This window comes from Uloborus diversus, chromosome 3 (assembly GCF_026930045.1).
Source record: "Uloborus diversus isolate 005 chromosome 3, Udiv.v.3.1, whole genome shotgun sequence".
Lineage (NCBI taxonomy): Eukaryota > Metazoa > Arthropoda > Arachnida > Araneae > Uloboridae > Uloborus > Uloborus diversus.
In genome coordinates this window covers 141,906,575-141,930,333 of record NC_072733.1, presented here as the reverse complement: position 1 = coordinate 141,930,333, position 23,759 = coordinate 141,906,575, and the positions used below count along the sequence as shown (strand labels likewise).

The 23,759-nt window shown below is 34.8% G+C and overlaps 1 protein-coding gene across 1 annotated transcript in view; it reads left to right on the top strand.

Moving 5' to 3' along the window:
* LOC129218663 (SH3 and multiple ankyrin repeat domains protein 3-like) overlaps positions 1-23,759 on the top strand; it is a 186,063-nt gene that overhangs the window by 130,174 nt on the left and 32,130 nt on the right. The window contains exons 3-5 of the mRNA XM_054852985.1: positions 5,990-6,061; positions 6,204-6,329; positions 15,132-15,203. Coding sequence (XP_054708960.1) covers positions 5,990-6,061; positions 6,204-6,329; positions 15,132-15,203 — 270 coding nt within the window. The remainder of the gene's footprint in view (positions 1-5,989; positions 6,062-6,203; positions 6,330-15,131; positions 15,204-23,759) is intronic.

Below are 23,759 nucleotides of genomic sequence, written 5' to 3'. Positions count from 1 at the left end.
ACAGTTAAACTCCATAACTATCTGCCTATATCGTCGCCTCAGAACAACAGTAGGATATCTTACAGTTGTTTCTGGGATTAGATGTTTTACGGTTGCTCTGAGGCGACGATATAACAAATTTATTCAGATTTTCCTGTTAATGTTCCTCTCCTTTTAAATGTTCACAGACTAATGCCTCATTTAAGATTGGCTGCTATTAATTAAAAGGCAAAAACTCATAACTATCTGACTATATCGTCGCCTTAGAACAACAGTAGGCTATCTTACAGTTGTTCCTGTTATTAGATGTCTTATGGCTGCTGTGTGGCGACGATATAATAAATTTATTCAGATTTTCCTGTCAATGTTCCTCTCCTTTTAAATGTTCACCGACTAATGCCTCATTCGAGATTTGCTGCTATTAATTATAAGACAAAAGCGCAGGGTTGAAAACGAAGTTCATATTTATTTTATTTGGAGAAGCTTCCTGAAGAACACACCTTCTATCCGAAGGACTTGAACGTTGAGTGTTGATTTGCCCGCTCTGACAGGCAATGCATTATTTTTATCGGTGAAGTAATTCGACTTGAAAACAAAACTCGGCACTTGATTTATTATTTTATTCTTTCTCTTTTTTTTAAGTCGACCTATCCTTAGCGTATTCTCTTTGATTTGAATCAGCCCAAAAATGTGTCAGATTCGTTTCATAAGTGTGAACTCGCTTTTGAATGATCCTCTGAATTTTAATTCCTCTTTCATAAATGTTTAGATTCTTTTACTCACGTCCGCAGATAAAATCGCACTTTGCAGACTTTTGTCTAAAGCTTCGTGTTGCTTATTTACCGGTACAAGTGCAGGCCATGAAAAATAAAGAGATGCATTTCAAGGACGTGATTTGTATGCCAAGTTTACGAGTGGGACATCACGAGATGCTTATAGGAAATGATATCCCGAGCTATTTGCCTTTTTCCGTTTCCGTTCCGTGCTAATATTATACAGGGTGATTCATAAATTCAACAAAATCTGAAAAAAAAAATAATAACTGAAAAATAAATAAACGTGAAGAGATGCAGTTTGCCCCGAACAGTAGGGAACAAAACCGCATATAATACATGTTTTTTTTTCACCACTTACAGATGACTTACAAATTGATAGTTTATATGTTGCAAGTTAACTTAGAAGATTTAAATGTGGTTTCCGCTATTCAGCTTTAGGACCATTCCACGAAAAAGTAACAGCTAGTCCCGCACGTGACGGTTCATATATTTCATTAAAAAGTAATAATTTTAAAAGGTAATGACGAAATTGTTTATGTTCAATATATTACACATAAGTTTGTAAGTTGTTATGCTGAAAAAATTGTTTATTAATATTTTAAAGTATTATTTTAAATGACTTATATGAAAAATCTCGTGCGGGACAGAATGGCCGTTTTTTGTGGAATGGCCCTTCACAGCTGTTAACAAGTTGACTGCCTTCAAACAAGGAGTTAATGCGTTGCATATAAACTTTGCTGCGAGAATATACTACGAGTTAGCTCAAAGTTGCTGGATTTGTAGTTTTCGAACAGATTCAAATGCATATCTAGTGAACAGACATTGATATTTATCTTCTAGCCAGATATAGCTTGACCACAAAAAGAAGGCGGATGACCTTGAAGCAAAAATATCATTTGTAATAGGCTGTTTGTTATTATTTTGGAATAGATAGGATTAGCGAGACCATGCTTCTTACTATTCGGTGCTTTCTGGTATATTCTATCTATTACGAATGATACAAATGATGTTTCGCTTCAAGGTCATCCGCCTTCTTTTCGTGGTCAAGCTTTACCAGTAAATCAAAATTTACTTTAAGGAACACTGATCTAGGCCAAGATCATTTGCTTCGAATTGATCGTAGCTTCACAGTCAAAATATTAAATGAAGTCTACACTTATGCAGCAATCTAAAACTCCAGTAAAAGACATAACTACTCAAATTTTTCGGTTTTCAACTGTGCACAATGAACTAGCAATTCGACAAGCATGAAAATTTCTTGTCACATATTAACGAACGACATCCTGTCTGAGGTAGTAATATGTTGTATAGTCGCACGTCTTTTATGCAAATAAGTTTAGAAAAAAAAGGAATGAAGTCCTTGAAGCCACTGAGGTTTTACCGAGGTGCTTCAGGATTGGACTTCCTTTTTGTTCACATGTATGTGAGGTCACGTACAGCCCACATTGTTTATGATTTTCAGTAAGAAGGAGATATTCGGCATATGGACTGTCCAACGAAATCTACTTATCTCAATTTTGTAAAACATGTTTGAGGTGGTCTAGGTAGAATTTTTGCTCAATGCCACTCCTCTTTGTGGCCCAACCAGCCGTTAAAAGCAGCTTACTTAGGAGATAGGGATTTAATGTCACAAGCATTTCTCGAGACTCGCATAGACAGTAGGATGATTCGTTACGGGCTTTATACAGTGTACGATGACTGCACTCCTGTTAGCATGCATTTCTCGAGATCAACAGGAGTGACTCAACTCAAAAAAACTGCAATGGAGAAAATCAAGGTTTTACGCAATAATACCAAAGATATTTCATTCTTTGATAATACTTCTGAATGATGTATTCTCAAATACCGCAATACGTGAAAAACACATATGCTGCGTTTATTTTTTTTAATTTTTATTAAGTCTAAATTAATAGTGTATATTTCAGGTTCAAACATTTTTCTTACAAATAATGAAATTTTAATGATCCGTCACTGTTTATTATATCGGTTATAAACCTCCAATCACCGATTATGCAAGCATAGGCGCCCATATAGGGGGCAAGTGGGGACTCAAGCCCCCCTTCCCCTTTGAAATTAGGACTTTCTTCCTTTTAGTACTTTTCGCTTTGCAAAAATGTAAAAACATTTCTTCTCCTGCCATTAATGAATAATTTATTAAAAATGTCAAATTTTAGTAACTTAAAATTTTGCACATGGGCGCCCATGTATGCAAGCTAACTTTGTGCCAGTTTTGTGGTGGGAAGGAGCTTTAAATTTAGATTTTAACTCTAATTACTGCATTTCTGTAACTTTTTGAGTTTTGTTACTTCACTTCTGTTGCCGGGTAGTGACGTATACCGACAACAAAAATTGGCACTAAAAACCATCATTGTAGAAAATTAAATATTTTACGCGATATTACTTTCATATATTATTCTCAAATATTGCAAGACGCGAAAAATGTTTGACGTTATCTTTACTGATTGTGTTTTTTTAGTCTACGTAAATAGTGTACACTTAAAACTAAAAAATTTAACTACTAAATTATTCAATGTTCATGATGTGTCTGTCACATTGATTATATCGTTCATACGACACCAAGCACCAGTTATGTAAACTAACTTTGTGCGCTTTCTGTGGCAAGAAAGATTATTAAATTTATACATATATATTTATAGAATTGAAATTAATTATTAGTACGTTTTTTCCCATTTTTTGAGATGGGTCACTTCTGTTGCAGGGGTGCGATATGATGCACCATGACTTGATCGCTTTTCGTACAATCTAACTTAACTGTGAATTTCCCTCTTTTCCATAGTGTTACATAGCTATATGCTTTCTACTGCTACAATACTTAACTGTGCCAGATTTCATTGAACTTCGTTCCCATTTTCCAGACTTTGTTTGTGAACTTAATTTTCGACGGTAGTAAAAGAAAAAACCGTTGCTTTCGATATAGATTAATATCTTCTTCAAATTTCGAAGTCACTGTGCTTCTGAGGGTTAATGATGTTTTATTGTTCTGCCTCAACCGTACTACATAGGAGCTGTGAATACATTTGACTTTGGCACAAAACTTGTACAGTAAGCTATTCATTCTTCATAATATTTTGATACAACAGTGCTTTGGATTTTTAAATAAAAATCAGTAAGATAAAAATATGGATTCAGTTACTGAAAGTTAAATTTTTTCTCTGGCAGTCTGTTTCAATGAAACGGTAGCAAACCATCCTAGAAAACACCCGGCTAGTTAATTGCTCATTCGATTTTTTGGCTCCTTGTGTCATTTTACATTTCTACTGTCTTCTGTCCCACCGTGTTGCTTTCCTCGGATGAATTTTCATCCAAAAGCTCACGCTTCTTTGCATTGAAAAAGGGTTTCCTTTTAACCCCGAAACACTTGTGTGCAGTAATTTGCAATTTTTTGCATAAAAATGTTGGTAATTCTTCATTTAATATTTTAGTGTTTGATTATAAATTGAAAAGCAAAAAAAAAAAAAAGAACCTTACGGCACAATTGCATTGTAGTGTGGTAACTATTGCAATTCAATATATTCTGCTTGAAATTAAGAGCCTTTATAAAAAAGATGTAAAAAAAACTCATGTTTGGTTATTTATTTATTTTTATAGTTGTTCAAATGCAGTTTTACATTTTAATTTTCCTACTTATGTATGCTTGCATATTGGAAAAATGTACTTTAATTTTGGAAAAAATTCTATTAAACACATTGTTATTTACATTAACTACTAAAATATTGGGATTAACAACTTGATGGAATGAATTTGATATAGTTGTAGATCTAGAATATATATATATATATATATATAACTAATAGTTCTCTTTTTATGTAAAAGGATTCAGTTTGTTTCGCGATAATTGTTTTAACTATTTTTTTTTCTTGTCAATTTTTCTTTTTATTATTTCCAGCTCCAGTATTGTGTTCAATTTAAACATTTCTTTGATTTCAATGTGTGAGATCGGTCTATATAAATGTTTATTTTTTGTTATCATAATTTTGACTGAGACATCAGCGAAGATCCGACTCTTCACCTGTCACTGATTTCGTGCAGTTTTTCTGGGTGGGGCTTTAGCGAAAGGTCTTACTTAAGACATAGCTTTATTAATTTCTGACGTTTCGGAGGATCTGTTAAAGGTAAGCGATGAAGTTGCTTACTATATCTGAGCTGTAGAATTGTGGAAAACCGGAATAAATCATTCTGATCTATGCGATGGGGGTGAGTTCCAATTAGTGATTAAAGAACTTAAAAAGCATCAGTGCAGTGAATGTCTTTTATCAATCAAAGACAATTTTCCGGTAAATTGAAGTTGGTGCTAGATGGTTTAAAAGCTTTAGGATATTCTTGTCTTAGTCATGCAATATTGTAAACACATTATGTGTTCAGGATGTGATTAAGTCCGGTGAAATTAATTTTTAAATTGCATCTTTATGATTTTAACGCTACCTTATTCCCAGTGACTGCAGTTTTGCTCTTATGGGATATTACATGGGAAGGTAGACTTGTTTTCCTGAATGGTAATAGCTTTATATTTAATTGCAAAACGAGTAAAAAACATGTTATTTTTTAAATTTAAATATATATATATATATATAAACTTTTGTTTTCCTAAGGGCACATATATATATATATATATGTAGGCAAAAAGTTTTTGTTTGTTACAATTTTAAAACATTACTTTTGATTTGAAATAAAATATAGTGCTTTCGCGTGCAGGACAAAATGTCTCATTTTCTGGCGAGTGGCCCTGTTTAAACTAAACCTGAGAAATAATTAGTAGAAAAACGAAGTATATATTTGAAATGTTTCCAACAATAGATTCGAAGGAAATTATGCTCGAGTTGAGAAGCCTAAAACTGATGTCTAAAAATGTCTCCTGCATGCGACAGGTAAACTTCGTTCAAAAAATAACAGTTTAAAAATATATTGGAGGAAAGAAAACTTAACAATTTATCCATCAAGTGTGGGTCCTATTTGCCCCACACATGACGGTGGAATCCCCCTTATGTGCGGGAGTAAAGAGGCTAAAATAGCGCTATTTTCTTAACTGATCTTTGAATTTTATAGAATAGCTTTATCAATAGCTCTCTCTCTCTCTCTTTCTTCCTCTTCTTTAAAATTTCGTAAGGTTTTGTCACAATGGTGATATTAATGTGGGATTTTTTTCTTCTTTTCATTTTATTATATTTTGTTTGAAAATATTGGACGTTTTATGTTATTTTTTTCTTATTTTTTAGAAAAATTTTCAGTTTCAAAATGATGAATACATTTGGGACATCAAACAACACATAATAGTTTCATTGCCTAAGGTTTGTAATGTTTCTTATTTTTCTAATTTTCCCCAACAATTATTGAACAAAATTTAAAGTAATGATTATAAATGTGTTTGTTTTATAATAAATACTAAAATGTAATTTATAGTTAAATTTTTACTTTTTCATTCCTTCCTAGGAACTTAAAGAAAGCTTCAATTACGGAATTTTTTGTCCTCCTATCAATGGTAAAGCTGGTAAATTCTTGGATGAACAAAGGCCCTTGGCTGATTATCCATTTCACACATCTATTGGTTATGTAGAAGTATGCTTTTCACTTTTTTAATTGCATTCTCTCTAAGTTATCTTTATCTTACGAATATTTGTGCATTTCTCATTTAGAAAGGATAATTATGATATTCAAATATTTATGCATTTATCTTGGTAACAATCTTTTATTTATTTATATTTATTTTTTAATATATATTTTTATGAAAAGTAATATTTAAGTGAAAGAAGAAGCTGACGGTTGTGTTTGAGAAATAAAAAATGAGAAAATAAATAAATTTTAATTTCAATTACCTTAACAAATTGAACATTTTGAAAAAAAAATCAAGTTTTTTTTTTTTTAATTGTAGTTTTTGTCATCCATACACTGTAAAAATAATTCAGAAACGTGCCAGAAAAATAATGGGCAGCTGTGCCCAATTTCTACCAGCAACATATCTTGCAAAAACCAGGATCGCTTTCCTCTAAATAGCAGTAACCTTTCTGAAATTATCCCTGAAACTTTGAAAGAAATTGGGAAATCTTCCCGGTTAAAACCAGCCATAATTCGGGAACCTTCAAGAAAAATTAAGGTAGATTTAATGTATTTGATTAGAATCTTCCCGATTTACCAAGGAAGCACCAGAAGCATTAATACAACCATGGCAAAGGCTAAGACACAATTGCAAGTAAGAATCAAGCATCTCGCTGGCCTGCAATTCCTGCCTTGCAAAGCTGCAGCTATCTGCAATGACTTAATCGCTCTCATCGGGAACTTAGTTAAACTAGACGAGCCCTAATCGAACTAATACACTTAGCCCCAAGTTTGCCCATACACTTAGTAAACACACTCAGTCAATCTTAAAACTGATAGCTTAAAATATTTTTCCCTAGCAGGGAAAAGTCTGCATTTTTTCAACTTCTTGCAATTCAGGAAACTTTTTTGCAAGAATACTTCCACGGAAATAATCAGTAACGTTTCGGACTTTTTTTTTACAGTGTATTATATAATTATGTGATATAATTACTGGAGCTAGTTTTTCTAAAAGGAATTGGCACGAGGAAAACGAATTTAGATGTTGCCAACCCCGAAAATGGTGCAGGGGGCAGGGGCGGGGGGCGGTTATAAGTGCGCTAGGGAGGGCAGTGGTTTTCCGTTCAATTTATGTGATACAATTATGGGATTTAGTTTTTCTGAAAGGTATTGGCACGAGGAAAACGAATTTGGATGTTGCCAACCCCAAAAAATGGTTCAGGGGCAGGGGGGGAAGTGGTTTTCCGTTCAATTTTTGTGATACAGTTACGGGAGTTAGTTTTTCTGAAAGGTATTGGCACGAGAAAAACGAATTTGGGTGTTGCCAACCCCGAAAATGGAGCAGATGTGCAGGGGGGTTATAACTGGAATGGGGCGCAAGTAGTTTTTGTCACGATTTTTGTGATAAAATTATTGGAGTTAGTTTGATAGGTTTTGGCATGAGGAAAATGAGTTAGTATTAAATTTTTACCCTTTACCCAGGCCCGTCATTTGGGGGGAGGAGGGTCAGGGGAACCCTCTGAAATTGAAACTCTAATATTTTTACTTATAGGCATTGTTTTCGACCCCTCCTTGTCGAATCAGTGGGGATTCAATTGAACGATAATTTGCTTCACTTAACCAGCAATATCTTCATAATTTTTGCGCGCACGACAATTTTTAACATCTTAAAGCACGCCTAATTTAAATTTATAGAATTACGAATGTGCTGTAAATTATATAGGCCATTTATATTCAACTTTCCGGTCGTATTCGTTCCACCTTTCAATTGTGAGTGGCTCGGAACATACTACCTCAATTTTTAAGTTACGAAAAGGGAGTGCATGAAAGCCAGGTAAAGCATTGCAGATTTTTTTGAGAGCAGTTTGTCTTTTCCTTTTTCCGTTTCCTAACAATGCACGATGTTCTGTTCTGCAGCATATTATGGGGTATCGCCAAAGTGCCAATACAAGAACATCTGTTTCTGGCTATCTGGCGAGTGAATATGAATAGTAGAAGCACCTCGTAAAGTTGCTTCAGCAGCATGTAAAATTAATTTTGTGTCAGCTACCTCGTGTGAGCTTCGAAAGTGCTCTACGGGAATATGAGCAGCTGCAGCTTCTTCTCACTGTGCCACAACGATAGATAATTTCAAATCTGAAAACAGACAAATAATTTTAGATATCTAGGAAAATAGGTTTGCTTCTCTATATCAAAAGTGTTAGAATTTCCGAATCGTAAAATAGTAGCCAGAACAAGTCACTCGCTTTCTCCTCTCCCTTCGTCAGGGGCGGACTGGCCATGTGGGAGATGTGGAAAATTCCACATGGGCCGCACCTAACTTGGGCCGTTTTCTTTTTTTCAACGTGTGCGTATCGTTTTCCTCAATTTTTCTTTGATAAAAAAAAAAAAAATAGCTGGGCCGGCCGTTCTAAGATCCTAGGCCGTTCTCGAGTTTCTAGAGTCAGTCATAACTGTGATTGGGGGAAGAGGATGTTGATAGATGGTTTTCCTCATCTAGTGGTCACTCTTTTCTTGCCGAATTATTGCCGTATCTTGTTACGAAGGGAGGAAACAATGAATTTGTGGAGTGCAGGGGTGGACTGGCTATGTAGGCATTAGGGCAAATGCCAGACGAGTCGGTTCCCCGAAAAGATATCAGAGCAGCAGGAGAGAAATTTTCGGACTACGGCTCCAAAGGGATACCGATAGCTCAGGGAAAGGTTTTAAAGTATTGTGGTGTACCGAAGAACTTTTCATGGGGGCCGGGGTCAGTGCTGACGCGAGGCCATGTTAGCCTAGTCGGAAACAGGGCCGCCGAGTGCAAAGGCGGGCTCCTTGTCAGACTGGTCACCGGGCCCACTCTCACAGAAAACTTATCAAACTTATGCTACTCCAATTCCGATCCAGGCCCTTTCAAGTGCCGGGTGCCTAGTTTAAAACTACATGTAGGTTGGTTGACATGGCCTCTTGTCGGTCCAAGCAGTATACATTTTACGAATTCCGCATCGACTCTCAGCGGCCGTGGCCCCCTTATAAAACATCCTCATATTTATATGTGCGTGTGTTGAAGCTCCTAAGCAAAGTGTGCTTCGTTTTATTTCTCATCAAGTGTTTGAATTATGAATAGTAAAAATGGGTAATATGTAACTCTCTCGTTCCCCATTTTTTAAATCTGTACAGTACACCATTTCTTTTAAAGCATTTTTCACTATTGATCGGTTCGTATTTAATTCATTGTTGTATTTGTTGGTGGATTTGAGGGGTGACCAAACACTTATTGTACCGCAACCCATTGGAGCAAGTAACAGTGCATTATCTTTTCTCCTCCCTTACTCTTTCTGACTGTCGACTGCTGTTATTGATTTGTCGAACAAAAAGCAAGTTTCATTATCTTAATTAGTGAAATAATCATAAAAAAAGTTTTGCTCTCCTCTTTTTTCCTGATCTTTTTTCGTTCCAATTACCCCTTATAAGGCTTCAAAATGCAAAATTTTACACCTTTTTTCAAAATTTAATCCGGGGGAGAAACCCCCGGACCCCCGAAAGTTGGGGATATTCTATACCCAGGGGCAACACACATTGAAAACGAACAAAGGAATAAAGCATGACTTTAAACAAACTAATATGTGGCCTCTTTTACCAGCCAGAGAAAAGTTGTCCATACTACAAGACGGGGGGGGGGGGGGGGGTTAAAAGACATTTTGTCTTCGAAAACACTTGTTCTTAATGAAAAACCCAACCAGAAACTTTTTGGGTTTGGAAAAATACAACCAAGATTTTTTGGGTAGGGCCGCCAAAAATATTTTTCCACATAAAAATTTTAATGCCAGTCCGCCCCTGCCCTTCGTTACGCCACTGATGGTTACCCCATGCAGGCCAGTCATTTCAAATTTTTCCCAAGGAGCAAAGGCAGGCCGACATTTCCGAATTTTTCAGCGGGGACTAAGGAATATATTGAAAAAAGGAAAAAAATTCAAAAATGTGCAATTGCATTATTTTTCCAAAATCAGTGGGAGAGAAGGGGCGCTCTCTCACATAATTGCCTAAATATGGTTTTGAGTACTAGGAACCGCTTATCAATGGAAAGATTATCCTTAGCCAGATTCATTTTCCTTCATATATTCACATCTGTTACATTGAAAAGGGAGCTAACTCTTAATAACTCCGAAATACAGTTTTATTCGGATGTTTATCCGTTATGATGTTGTTATTAATTTATTTAAGCATTTTAAGCTTTGAAAACTTGTTGTAAAGTAACAAATGTTGAAACAAAACTGTTTTACGTTTGCAACTATATAGAGCTGTATATTTGCAGTTATATACAGATATATGTTATATTATATGAAATCAACTCTTGATAACTCGCGAAATCTCAAAGGAACGTTCGAGTTATTGGTTGTCCGAGTTATGGGAAGTTTCCACAATGTCAAGAGTTTGGGACCCGATGAAAACTTGGAGATAAAGGAATCTTCGTGTTATAAACTTCAAGTTATCGACATTCGACCGATATATTTGCAGCGGGGCCAGCCCCTGCACTATTTTTGGGCAGGCAACATCCAAATTCGTTTTCCTCCTATAAATACCTTTCAAAGAAACGAACTCCCTAAATTGTATCACAAAAATTGAACGGAAAACCACTTGCCCCTTCATTGCACAGTTATAACCACCCCCTGCCCCCCCCCCCCAGCAACATTTTCGGAGTTGAATCCAAATTCATTTTCCTCGTGCCAATACCTTTCAGAAAAACTAAGTTCTGTAATTTTATCACAAAAATCGAACAGAAAATAATTTACCCCCTCCCCCCTGGCACAGTTATAACCGCCCCTTGCCCCCCTGCACCATTTTTTGGTGTTGGTAACATCCAAATTCGTTTTCCTCGTGTCAATACCTTTCAGAAAAACAAACTCCCATAATTGTATCACAAAAATCGCACGGAAAACCATTTGTTCCCAGACTAGAACTTTTCTTTTGTACTAGTAGAAAAAATAAATTAGTTTCTAAAGGTTGCATCTTGATTTTGGTGGAAAAGATTGTATGCTTAATCCTTTTGATCAAATGAGACATTTTTACGCATATATTTGCACTTCATTCCCGGAATTTCAAACTTTAGCTTTTAATATTCATATATTTGATTGTAAGGAACCATTATATATAATATGAAGTATATGGAAAAATTTCTTGTGTTTCAAAACTCATGATTTGTACGTGTTGCGAGCCTGACCAGGCCTGGATTTACGTACAAGCTGAGCAAGCTGTAGCTTAGGGCCCCCGCTATGTTAGGGGCCCCCAACTCCCGAAAATTAGCATAATTCGTTCCAAAAAAATAATTAAAAAAAAGTACTTGAAAAAATAAATTTCATTTTCTTAGGGCTTGAAAATTTGGAAAAGTATGGTTGCAAACCACAAATGGGAGGGGGTAGGGAGAAGAAATGCCAATATATGTCAAATTCAGCTCCTTGCTACATCCTGCAGCAAAAATATAAAAACCATGGTTCTCACGTTTCTGAAACATATTACAAATTTTTGTGACTCACGTGTTTCATATCTTGCTATTTATATAATTCCAAATTTGGTATTTTGGAAATTCTTTTGTTAGTGCTTGCTTTTATCTTACTTCTTTTGTATATTGTCAATCTGTTTAGCGGGGGGGGGGAATACCCTACCCCATTCCTTTTCGTTTTCTGCCCCATTTGCAATTGAAGAAAAGTTGTTGTCATGAGAAATCTATAGTTTATTTTTTCTTTTAAATTTAGAATAGCTGTTTCTTACAAAGTTAGAATAGGACAGCAAAAATTTACAATCAGACTAAAATATCGGAGACTGGGAAGTACAAATAAAGTGCGTTAAATCACCATTTTTTATGAAGCATTTTTTACTATTGATCATTTTTCATATTTAATTCATTGTTGTATTTGTCGGTGGGTTGGAGGGGTGAGCAAAAAATAATTGTACCGAAAGCCAATGTGAGCAAGTAACAATACATTGTCTTTTCTCTTCCCGCGCTCTTTCCCTCTGTCAATAGCGATCATTGAGTTGTCGAATCAAAAACAATTTCTTCTACGTATAATCTTAATTTGCGAAAGAATAGATAGCTTTTAAAAAAGTTTTGTTTGCCTATTTCCGTAATGATATTTTTGTAGTTCCAACTACATCTTATAAGGCTTCAAAATGTAGAATTTTATATCTAGTTTTCAAAATTTCTTCCGGGGGAGAAACTCCCGGGCAATTGGGGATGATCTGTACTCCACTTAAAGGGAAGTCCTGGGTGATGCCATTGACAGCATTCTCTCTTAATACCATTTCCCCTCTTAAGGTCAATCCAAAAAGGACATCATTGAAAACACATTAAAACACGATCCAAAAAAGTAAAAGTGTTGCTGTATATATCAGAGGAAAGGGACTAACACAGTAAAGGGGGGAAAATAAAAAATTGCCTCTTTCACCACCGAGAGAAATGTTGTTCAAACTACAAAAGGGCCTCCATACATGAAATAGCTTAGGGCCCCGTTAAGTCAAAATCCGGCCCTAGGCCTGACCGCACGATTACGCCCACAACACGTACAAATCATTATTTTTTCTATCACAAAAAGATGCTTTAGAAAGTTGATAGTTCATATTATGATACAAAATGGTTCTTTATGTTTGAATATTACAATTCAAAGTCAAAGTTTTAAATTTCTGAGCATAAAGACAGGGCCAGGTTAAGGCTTGGGCACATGGGGCACGGGCCCAGGACACCAACATTTGGGAGGCACCAAATGTGTAGGTAAAATTTTGATTTTGGATTCATTTCATATCGCACTATAGCAGGGGTTCTCAAACTGGGTGCTGCGGCACCCTAGAGTGCCATAGGAAGAGACGAGGGGTGCCGCGAAGTTTACATGGTATCAACAGACATGTAATCTGGGTGCTCCAAATAAGACCATATGGATCAGAAAGACCATACGGCGCCCCATTTTTTGATGTAGTACAACAACAATTCGCTAGATTGTGACTTCATCGTCATCAGAAAGCCTTACTGATGATAAAGCGTTATCAAAAAAACATGTTTTTTATTACCAAACTGTAGGGAAAGTTATTCAGAATAGGGATGTCAGAACTACCTACCAATATTTTGCATTATGTTTCGTTTCTTCATAATTCACTGTAGTTGTTAAATGGTATAAAAAAAAGTTGTTCATTGTTCTTAAGCCCAATTTACAGGTTGTAGTCCGCTAAAGTCATGTTTCGCCTTATTAGCGCAACGGTATCTTTATAATATGGAGTATCGGATGAAGGATATGATCCAGTGCCCTACAAAATTGCACGAGCTGTGCGCAGGAGTTTCAAAAAAAAAAAAAAAACCTACTGTTTTTGATTTTATCCAAATGTGGTTGGATATGTTTTTATTCTAATAGTAAAAAAAATCAATTATTTTTTATTGTATAGCATTTTTTCGCGTGTTTTTTGTCTTCAACTCTGCATGAAGTAATAAATCCTTGTGCATGGTTGACTTTATTCTAGAACCATATTCCTAATAAGATCAAGTCGCCTTTTTTCATTAACACTGCAGAGAAAAAATAATTGAAACTTTTAATATTCACTTGTTTTTATTTTGTTCTCATTTTTATAAATTTGTTGATGAATATACAAAAGCTGGAGTCAATTCAATCATAAGTATAAGGGATTTTAAGTATGAGCCTTAGAAAGGCCGTATTTGTGGCGCGCTTAACTTGCATAATGGAGATGGACTAGGGTGCCGTGAAAACAATCTAATTCTTCAAAAGGCGCCTTGAGTCGAAACAGTTTGAGAATCCCTGCACTATAGCAAGATGTAAATATTAAATCTAGAAAGAAAAAAAAAAGTTCCGCTAAATATTTAATATCTTCCTCAAATCTCAAAACCACGCCATGTTCGTTCTATATTTACAATACTTTTTAAAGTTATACCATAGATAATTTTGATATTAATGGCTTTTTCCAACGGGCAGAATTTGAAGACATCTTATATTATCATGTTTAGTTATCGTAATACTATGTCACTTCTAATTTTTGTAATATAAGGTGCCACCAAATTTAGTACAGATATGTTAATACGCAAGTATCAAGATATTGTACTGCTTCTGCATATAAAATAAGCTTAACGTGGGGGGGGGGAGGCACCAAATAAATTTCATGCCCAGTGTCTTCAAAAACTTTAGTCGGACCATGATGAAGTGCTAATATATGCGTTAAAATATCAAACCTGTGCGAATGGATTGAGCATTTACCAATTTACGCACACTTTTTAAGGTCATGCGTTTTATTTATTTATTAATTAATTTATTTATTTATTTTTGTGAGGTAGCAATCTTTTCTTTATCTACCAGTTTGTTGGTGCTCTCAGCTTCAATGAGATGGCATCTGCTTCCAGCTCGGTTATTCACTAATCCAGACTGATGAGTTTTAACAAGAACGAAACTGCAGTCTTTAGATATGATAACCGGGCTGTCTGATATATTGCGTGTTTTTCTGCCTTAGCCCTGGTTTAGGGGCAGTAACTTACTGCTAATTGACAGATTACTTTTAATGGCCTTTTTTTTTTTTTTTTTTTTTTTTCTTGTCGTCCTGTGACTAGCGCCGCTAATTTCTCCTCCTAATTTTAAAATACCATTATGTTTATTTCCAAACACTGAGACAAAATTAATTTAATTTATAAATATTTTTCCATGAATTTCTAAAGCTGCAATATATTTATTGCTTCATATATACATATTATATGTGCACTGAATTTGTAATGCAAACAATTCTTTAGTATAATTTGTTCCTGTTCAAGAAATTTGTAACCGCTCATAAATTGCTTTAAACTTTGTGTTTTCTCTTTAGCTACGGTACAAAAGAAGAGTGTACAAAATGATGAACGTTGATGAAAAGCAAATAAAACAACTTCATACGAGGGTAAGTCGTTCTATACTTTTCTAAAACTGTTTCAATACTTAAATTTTGCAAAAAGCGTTATTCAAAATGATGTAGTAAATTATTTCTTTCTTTCTTTTCTTTCTTTTTTTTTTTTTTTTAAATGTAGAGCCCAATTCTTTCAGGGAATTTTCATGTCGTATTTAATCAAATCAATATATTTAAGGTGTTTATATGCTTCAAAAGGTGGTTAATGTGGGAAAAATTGGAATTGGTGGGTTGTTGGAAACATACTTCCTTTAATAAAGATGTAAAGAAAATTCCTATAAGGTATAGTTTGGCATCTGTATAATGTTTTACGCGGAAACCTACTAACTTCGTCACTCACCATTGCACTGGCTGTCAGAATATTATGTGTCGTTACTTAAGGGGAAAAAAAACGCTGTCACGTGGCAGATGTTCACGTGACACCAGTTACTTCTCCTAAACAAGTGAAGAAAAAAAAAGTAGTTCAATACAACATGACTCTCGTAACTTACTGATTGACCTTGGACGAGCTCATTTATGATCTAGTTGAAAGAAGAGAAATTTTTGGATTGGTACTACTCTAATAATTGGTACTATTGTAACGCAAACCGACCTTCTTCCCCCCTATTTTAGAACACGGAACCGTTGAAGCCAAACCTTTAAATTTACCGAAGAACGTCTAAAATTGCGGTTTAGGAATGTCGTATCGAAAATAACCGGAAGAGTCCTTGACTCCTTCTCTTACGTTACCAAAGAAGACATACAATGATATAATAATCGCATTTTTGTTTTCAAACCTTTATTTCGGAAAATTTACGGGGAGCGTCCCTGAACCTTCTTTCATCCTAACATCACCATCAAGATCGTCTAAAATTGCGTTTTTCGAACTTCAATTTCAGAAAACTCCGGGATATAGTGCCGAACCCTAGTCCTTCCCCAACATCATCAAAGGTGGCGTACAATTGCGTTTTTAGGAGTTCCGTTTCAAAAAAGTTCTGGGCGAGAGCCTCCAAGCCCCTAAAATCATGTTTTGCGTGAGAGGGGTGAAAATTTGAAATTATTTTACTACTCCAACCTTAGACTGTTACATTGCTGGAAAATGTGGCGCATGTGAGAGCATCCATCCAGGACTCTCCAAAACGTTTAGCACTAAAACATGCAGTTGCCTAACGATTTTCTGATAATAATGTAATAAAAATCATGCACACGGTGCTCTTTGCAACGTGAATAGTTTTTTTTGCTGAACAGGGTCATTTCTACAAGTTGGAACCAAATGCGAAATTTCTGCTGTAATCAAAAAGGCACCACTACGAATATACTCCTCTACAGCACATGACGATGCCCATCGCTCCATGCTGTTGCCAGAACTTCTAACTGTCCCGTTTTTCGCCTCTTTCTCCCTGTTTTACGTTTAAATATCCTGTTTTTGATTTTTATTTTATTTTTATATTTATGTATATATCTATTTATTTACTTTGTTTATATAATTTATCGACATTTTCGTGTGAAAGGAAAATCGTTCAGCAAAGCGTCAATTGCTGCCTCAGCTTATCGACCCCTCCAAGGCTCAAATGCACCATTGGACTTTACAGTTTATCGTATGTACAGGGAAAAAAGGCTTACGCAGTTTTAGCTCATTGCCTGCAATCGTTCAGCATCTGTTTCTGGTTTGCTCTTTTTCTGATAATTTCCGGAATTGAGAAGAAAAGAGATGTAAGTGGACATTGTCCAAGTTTTGAGTAGAACGACTTTAGATATAACGTCCTAGGTAGGCTTTCATTGAAAGTGTTTTCTAAATCATGCGGTACAGCAGCATCTACCAGAGCTACTAGTACTATCTCTTGCCCCAAGACAGAGGAGAGATTCACCTACAATTTGTACTGGTTACTTCCAATTTTTAAATTTTACCACGTACATCCCTTTGCTTCTCACTGCCTCAATTGTGCACTCTGTAATGCTATTGGGTTAAAGTACAAGTGTATATTTGGCAAGTCTTCTCACAAGAAAATCCTAATCTAATCCTTTTTAAATGGTTTATTAGACTAACTAAAGTTTTAGTTTTACAAGCTTTTGTTTGAAAAGTACATGGTGATTATAATTAAAGTTCCACTTTCAAAACGCTATAAAAATTAAACCACTGGTCAGAATGACGTCAAATTTCAAGGGAATATTATCGAGGAAGGGGGAACTTGATGGCAGAAGAAAAATAAATAGTTGGAATTTTTAGCAATAGATGGCGCTGTAAGCACCATATTTAATAGTGGTCGACTACAAATGACAAATACATCAAAAATTATTACCTAAGGTGCTAACTAAATGTTAAAACACCGTACAACTCAGCGTGCACGAGGGTATTTTGGTGTGATACTGTTAGTTAAGTAAGCCTATCCAACACGGAAAGATCATATCACATCGGATGGGAAAAAATGTTTTTTAATTGTCCTGAAGGCCGAAAACCGCATAAAAAGCATCAGTAAAAATCAAATCAGTCTTTAATTTTCGTGAGACTGGCGCAAAAGATGTTCAATATAATGTACCCCGTTTTCGGTAACAAGTTGAAATCGAGGAACAGCATGTTCTACGACTGATTGAAGTGTTTCCTGGGTCACGTTTAGAATGTGTTGCGCAATGCATGCCTTCAGCTCAGCAAAGTTTGCAATCGGAGCACTGAACACAACAGCTTTCAGATAGCCCCATATCCAGAAGTCACACGGGTTAAGATCAGGTGATCGGGACAGTCATAGTGAACTTCTCAGATGCAAAGTGAGGAAAAAAACGTGTATTTGGCGTTTTTATAACAACTTCAATGAGTCTGGCGCATGACAGGTGTTTTGATTTACATATTCTGACACTTACGGCGCCATCTTTTGCTAAAAATTCCAACTATTTATTTTTCTTGTGTCATACGTTTTCCCCCTTCTTCGATAATATTCTGTTGAAATTTGAGGTCTTTCTGACCAGTGGTTTTATTTTTACAGCGTTTTGAAAGTGTAACTTTAATTATAATCACCCAGTACATCACCAATGGAAATTGGTTCATGTTTGAGATATCACATGAATTGAGAAATACAGTGAGCAGCAAAGCATTTTAAAACGTACATCATTACCTATTTGTAACTTTATACCTTAGAAGTGTTCTTCCAAGTCCGGGGTCGGATGCAGCCTCTATTTTAAGGGGGGGGGGGATCATTACCGGAAATGTTGAGGACTAAATGTAATTTCGGCCCACGCGAGAGCCGAGTTCTTTAAAATACAAGCCCCCAAAACGCAGTTTATTATGCAAAAGGGGGGGGGGGTCATGATCCCTCCCCTTGGATCAGCGTTTGTGTTTAAAGGGGTTTTGAAGTATACTTCTAAAATTTTTCTTAAAAGTAGGTCTTGATTTATAAAATCCTTGAAAAACAAATCGACTTGTTCTGATCGTTGCGATAATTATGCAACGAGTAATGTATTAAAAATAATAAACAAAAATTGAATTAATACCTAATATAATACATTTAAAAATTCATGTACTTCGTCGTTATGAAAAGACTATTGTAGCTCATGAATATCATATTTTAGGGTTTCACAAGCTAATAAAGAAAAAAAAAAGATTAAATTTTAAAAAAAGCATAATAAAATCTCAGATTTCAATTTCTTGAAAAAAAAACTTTTTGTTTGTTCCTAGTATTCAAAAAATACTTTTTCGAAATTGATTAAAATTAAAAAAAATAACAATATATAATTGCAATAGTTAACAATTTATAAAATGAAAAGGGAAATTATTTATGATTAATATAAAAACTAATATTTTATGGTCTGTTTTTTAGTTGCTGGAAATGGGGATCTTAGACGAGTTTCAGATTTTAAAACACGCTCACTCACACATGAGCGTCAGCAAAATCATATGCAGGGGGGTGCAACGGCAAGTAAATCAGTAAAACAAATTTTTTACTGGGTTTTTTCCATTTTTTAAATTTTATTATCTATTTATTTTAAAGCGAATTTTTAGATATACTTTTCTCTTTGTTAAAATTACTTTAATTTTAAGTTTTATTTCTTTAATCACAAGATTCTTGTAAATTGTCCTTTGCTTGAAATGAATTTATATTTCTTTATTTAATATTAATATTATTAAAAATGTTTGAAAAAAAGTCATGTTGAAAAAATATTGAATTATTTTTGCTCTTAAAACTAATTTAATTTTATTTTTAATAGTGAAGGCATGGAAGTGCAGCCCTGTGCCTGCGCTCATAGACACAAACGCGAAATTAATATTTTTCGTGATATATTTTGTAGTTTGTCCCTTTACCGCTTATTAAATTTCGTTTTTAAAAGCAAGGTGGTGAACGCACTCCTGACACTCCTCTTCCCTCTGACAGCACCATAGGCGGATTTACGGGAGTGCCAGGGGGTGCGACGCACCCTCAACATTTTCGGTGGGGTTTTTAAGAAAAAAAAAATAAATAAAAAACAAAATTTATTTCGTCAGGTCACGTAGTTTGGAAAATAACTTATATTTTTTTACAGCTACAACGCAACTTAATATGCTTGAAAGCATATCCCCCCCCCCACACCCAAAGGAAAAAGAAAAAAAAATAAATAAAACAAAAATATGCAGTTTGGTGTCACCAATGCGAGAGAAGTATGACTTTTGCTGCGTAAGAGTTGGAAAAAAAAAATAATAAATAAATATTAACAAACACATTTTAAAAAAATGCATTTCTTAAATTATTTATTATTCAGTGCTACTTAGCAGAATACTTGTACTCTGTAGTTGGGTATTTGTTAGTTTTTATTACAATTTTTTTTACTACTTTGGAAAATCTATGGTTAATGAAATTAAAAAAAAAAAAAAAAAAAAACATGGCCCTTTTCATGTACTTCATCAAAAACCATTGAACTGTTTCAAGTTCTTCCAAATCATTCTAGTAAACAGTGCTATAAAATCTTTTCTGAAGTAAACTAAGAATTAGCATTCATATGGTACATTTTCAAAATTTTCCAAAGGAAGGCCCCCAGACACTGTTTGATCAAGTGGCACAACTAGAGGGAGAGGGACACAGGGTCGGTGCCCCCGCCCCCAAGAAAGAAAATGATAATGTTGTTGGAAAATCTTTAAATTAAATAATTTCAAAATTACCGCCCATTGGTCAGCTGAAATTGTTCTTTCACTTATCCATTTTCTATATTTATTTATTTATTTATTTATTTATTTATTTATTTATTTTATTTATTTATTTATTTATTTATTTTTTTGAATCTGTTTCTTTTTTCTAATTCGTCTGAAAGTAAGAAAGTCTTCAAAATGTTACGCCTCCGAAAACACCTCCCCTGCCAAAATCATTACAGAGCATCTCAAAATTCGTTTCCAGGTCTTCTTCCACTTCGCAAAATTTCTAGGGGAGAGCTCCCGAACACCTAACAACATAGAAAATAGCTTAAAATTGCCCTTTTGGAGATTCAACTTCGAAAAACTGCCGGTCCCTTAACTTTAATAAATATGGGCTGACAGTCGGGATTCTAAGACAATTTCAAAAAATACTCCGACAATTGTTCCTGAAATGCCTTTCTCTAATATCATCAAAAATTGAATTTTAAAAACTACACTTATGAAACTTTAAGTGGGATAGCCTCTGATCCTCTCCCCCTAACATCATAGAATGCGTTACCGGATTTGAATTTTGAACTTTTCTAGGGGAAAGCTCCATAACCCCCCTCTCCTTAACATCCTCAAAATTTGTTTACAAGCGCGCATTTGGAATTTCTATTCCGGAAAACTGAAGAGGAAGAAAGAATCGATTTTGATCTATATTTCAAAATATCGATCTGGGACAGTCCCTGACCTCCATCCTTCACCCTCACACCAAAAAAATATGGCCATATATATATATATATATATATATATATATATATATATATATATATATATATATATATATATATATATATATATATTCATGGCCAGGGGTGAGAGAGTGAACTCAAGTAATATTTTTTGAATCCACTCAGAAATTCCCAAAAACTGTAAGAAAGTCCCCATCCCGCGTAAAAAATTCAAAATTGCATACAAAAATTAGGCAATTTTCTTTAACTTAGGGTACATTTGATTAAAATAATAATAATTAAGGTAAATCACTTGGTTTCATCTGGGATTCACCTTGTAAAAGCCGTGAAGGGATAGTATGATATTTCCTGATTTAACGGTGAACTTTGAATTTGTGATGAAAAAAAGTTTTAATCCTGTTCAAATTTACATAGTGACTTTGAATAAAATGGGCATCTCAGATAAGAGTTGAAAAAACGTATAAGGCTTGTCGATATTTGTAGTGGAACCCGAAAGTTATAGATCTGGGACTGAAATGAAGGATTGTTTAGCATAAAAGTTGTAATTAACATTAACTAACTGACGTAACTAAAACGTTATTGCACATTTATTATAATAAAATAAACATTAAGATAATAGCTTCTTACGACGGTCTCTGCTCTTTTTTATATTTTATGTACTGATATCTCCGTAAAGAAGGTTAATATCATTCATATATCTGATTATGACACATCTATCGTGTATGCAAAAATATACCATTAAAATTTCACTTAAAATGCGGCAAAAATCTAATTAAAAATTAAATATTTTATGAATGTAATTTAGACACTGATCAATACTCACCGACTGATTCTTTTCGGTTATAAATCGGAGGGGGACGAGAACGTCGCAGTCTCAGAGTCGGATACAGGAACTCGGGATATGTTTCCATCGGATTAGGGTTCATCAGTATTTTTTTTTTTTTTAACTTTGTAAAAAAAGACAACAATGTCTTGTCACCCGAAAACTTCATTGTTTTTGTTATAAGTAATCCTTTTCTAACAAAACGCGGTTTTTTTCAGCACAGTTTCCGCTAATACAAGGGGACCTAATATTACGGAAACCTAGTATAACGAGGTTTCGGACGAACACGAAACTAAAATTCTACATTTCTTGCACGACACAAAATCCAAAACACTGATTTAAACTAATTAACTATTCACAGCACATTTACATATAAACACAGCACGAACAAAAACGAAACTGTCTAAAAATCACAATAGAAAGGAATAATTATTTACAGAGACTTTACATGAAAAATAGTAACACAATCAAATGTTTTATCATTTGAAGCGATGCCTTAAACCTCTGGAAATATTCCTATCGTCCATTAAATTTGATGCATAAAAAGCGATCGGGCGGCAGACACTTCATTGTTACTTCAGTTTACTGGCGACGGAAAACAGCGCCGTAGAAAGACTGTTTCAAGCAAAGCAATGTATCAATAGCAAATGACATGTTATGCCACAAAAAACGATCTGATGTGTGCATCACACGACTTCCTTTTACCCCAATTTAATGTAATTTCCCTATTACAGTATACTCCCGATTATCCGTGCTAATCACCGGCGGCGTAGCACAGATAATCGAAAAACACGGATAATCCAAAAATTCATTTAAGGAATATGCAGGGTACCTATTTAAGGGGAAATTAGAAAAAACTAAATAATATATATATATATATACTCACACAAACCAGGAACTTTTCCTCGAAATTTATTGCTTAAAAAAATCGGTGATACATTTTTGTTTTCTTTGTTTGTTTAAATTGTTGCGTAGGTCCGTACGAATTTTTCTTACTGCAATTATTTCTCCGTAATCGTAACCTCTTTCACTCATGTAATCCAATAAATGTTCCACAGATTGTAGAGCAATAGAATGTGAAATTGTATTTTCTTCATGTTCTTCATCTTCGTTTTCGGTATCATCACTTGCATTTGATTCAGTAACAAGTTCAATGATATTTTCGTCAGTTAGACATTGAAATCCTGATTCACATTCGTCGCTTTTAAACCACTCTTCGACATTTTCAGCGTCAACTGATTCGAAACCTTAGATTTCTTTAACTTCCTCAATGATGTTATCGGAAGATGATTCTTCATTCAATGACACTTGTGGCAAGATTTTTCTCTAAGATCGCGCAAGGGTAACTGATTTTACCTTTGACCATGCAGCTGCTATACCTTGCACTGCATCCAATATTGAATACTGCTTCCAAAAGTTTGTAAGCGTTACAACTTCATGGATCAAGTTTTTTAAAAGTTCAGCTCTGTACAGTCGTTTTATTGACGTAATTGCACCTTGATCCTTGTATTAAAGAAGAAACATTTTAACATTTGCACATGAGGGTAGGACACGTGTCCGATTTGACCTATGTGCACGGATAGTAGGGAATACGCTTCTTATTACCTTGATTTTAGCGCCTGAAAGAAGCATTAAAAAAGTGTGATTCTGAAATGATGCACGGATAATTCGCAAACCGGATAATCCGCACACGGATAATCGGGAGTATACTGTACTTGCAATTTTAATGTGATTCAATAGTTTACTCTCTAAATATCACCAACAGTGGCCAAATTGAAATTAGATTTAAAAACAAATCGCCAAATTTGTCGCAAGTTGGCGACAAAACTGGACGACCAAAAGACTGGCGATATATCGCCAAGGGTCCGCCAAATTATAACACCACTTGAGTTTACATCGAAATTAACAATGATTTCCTCCCA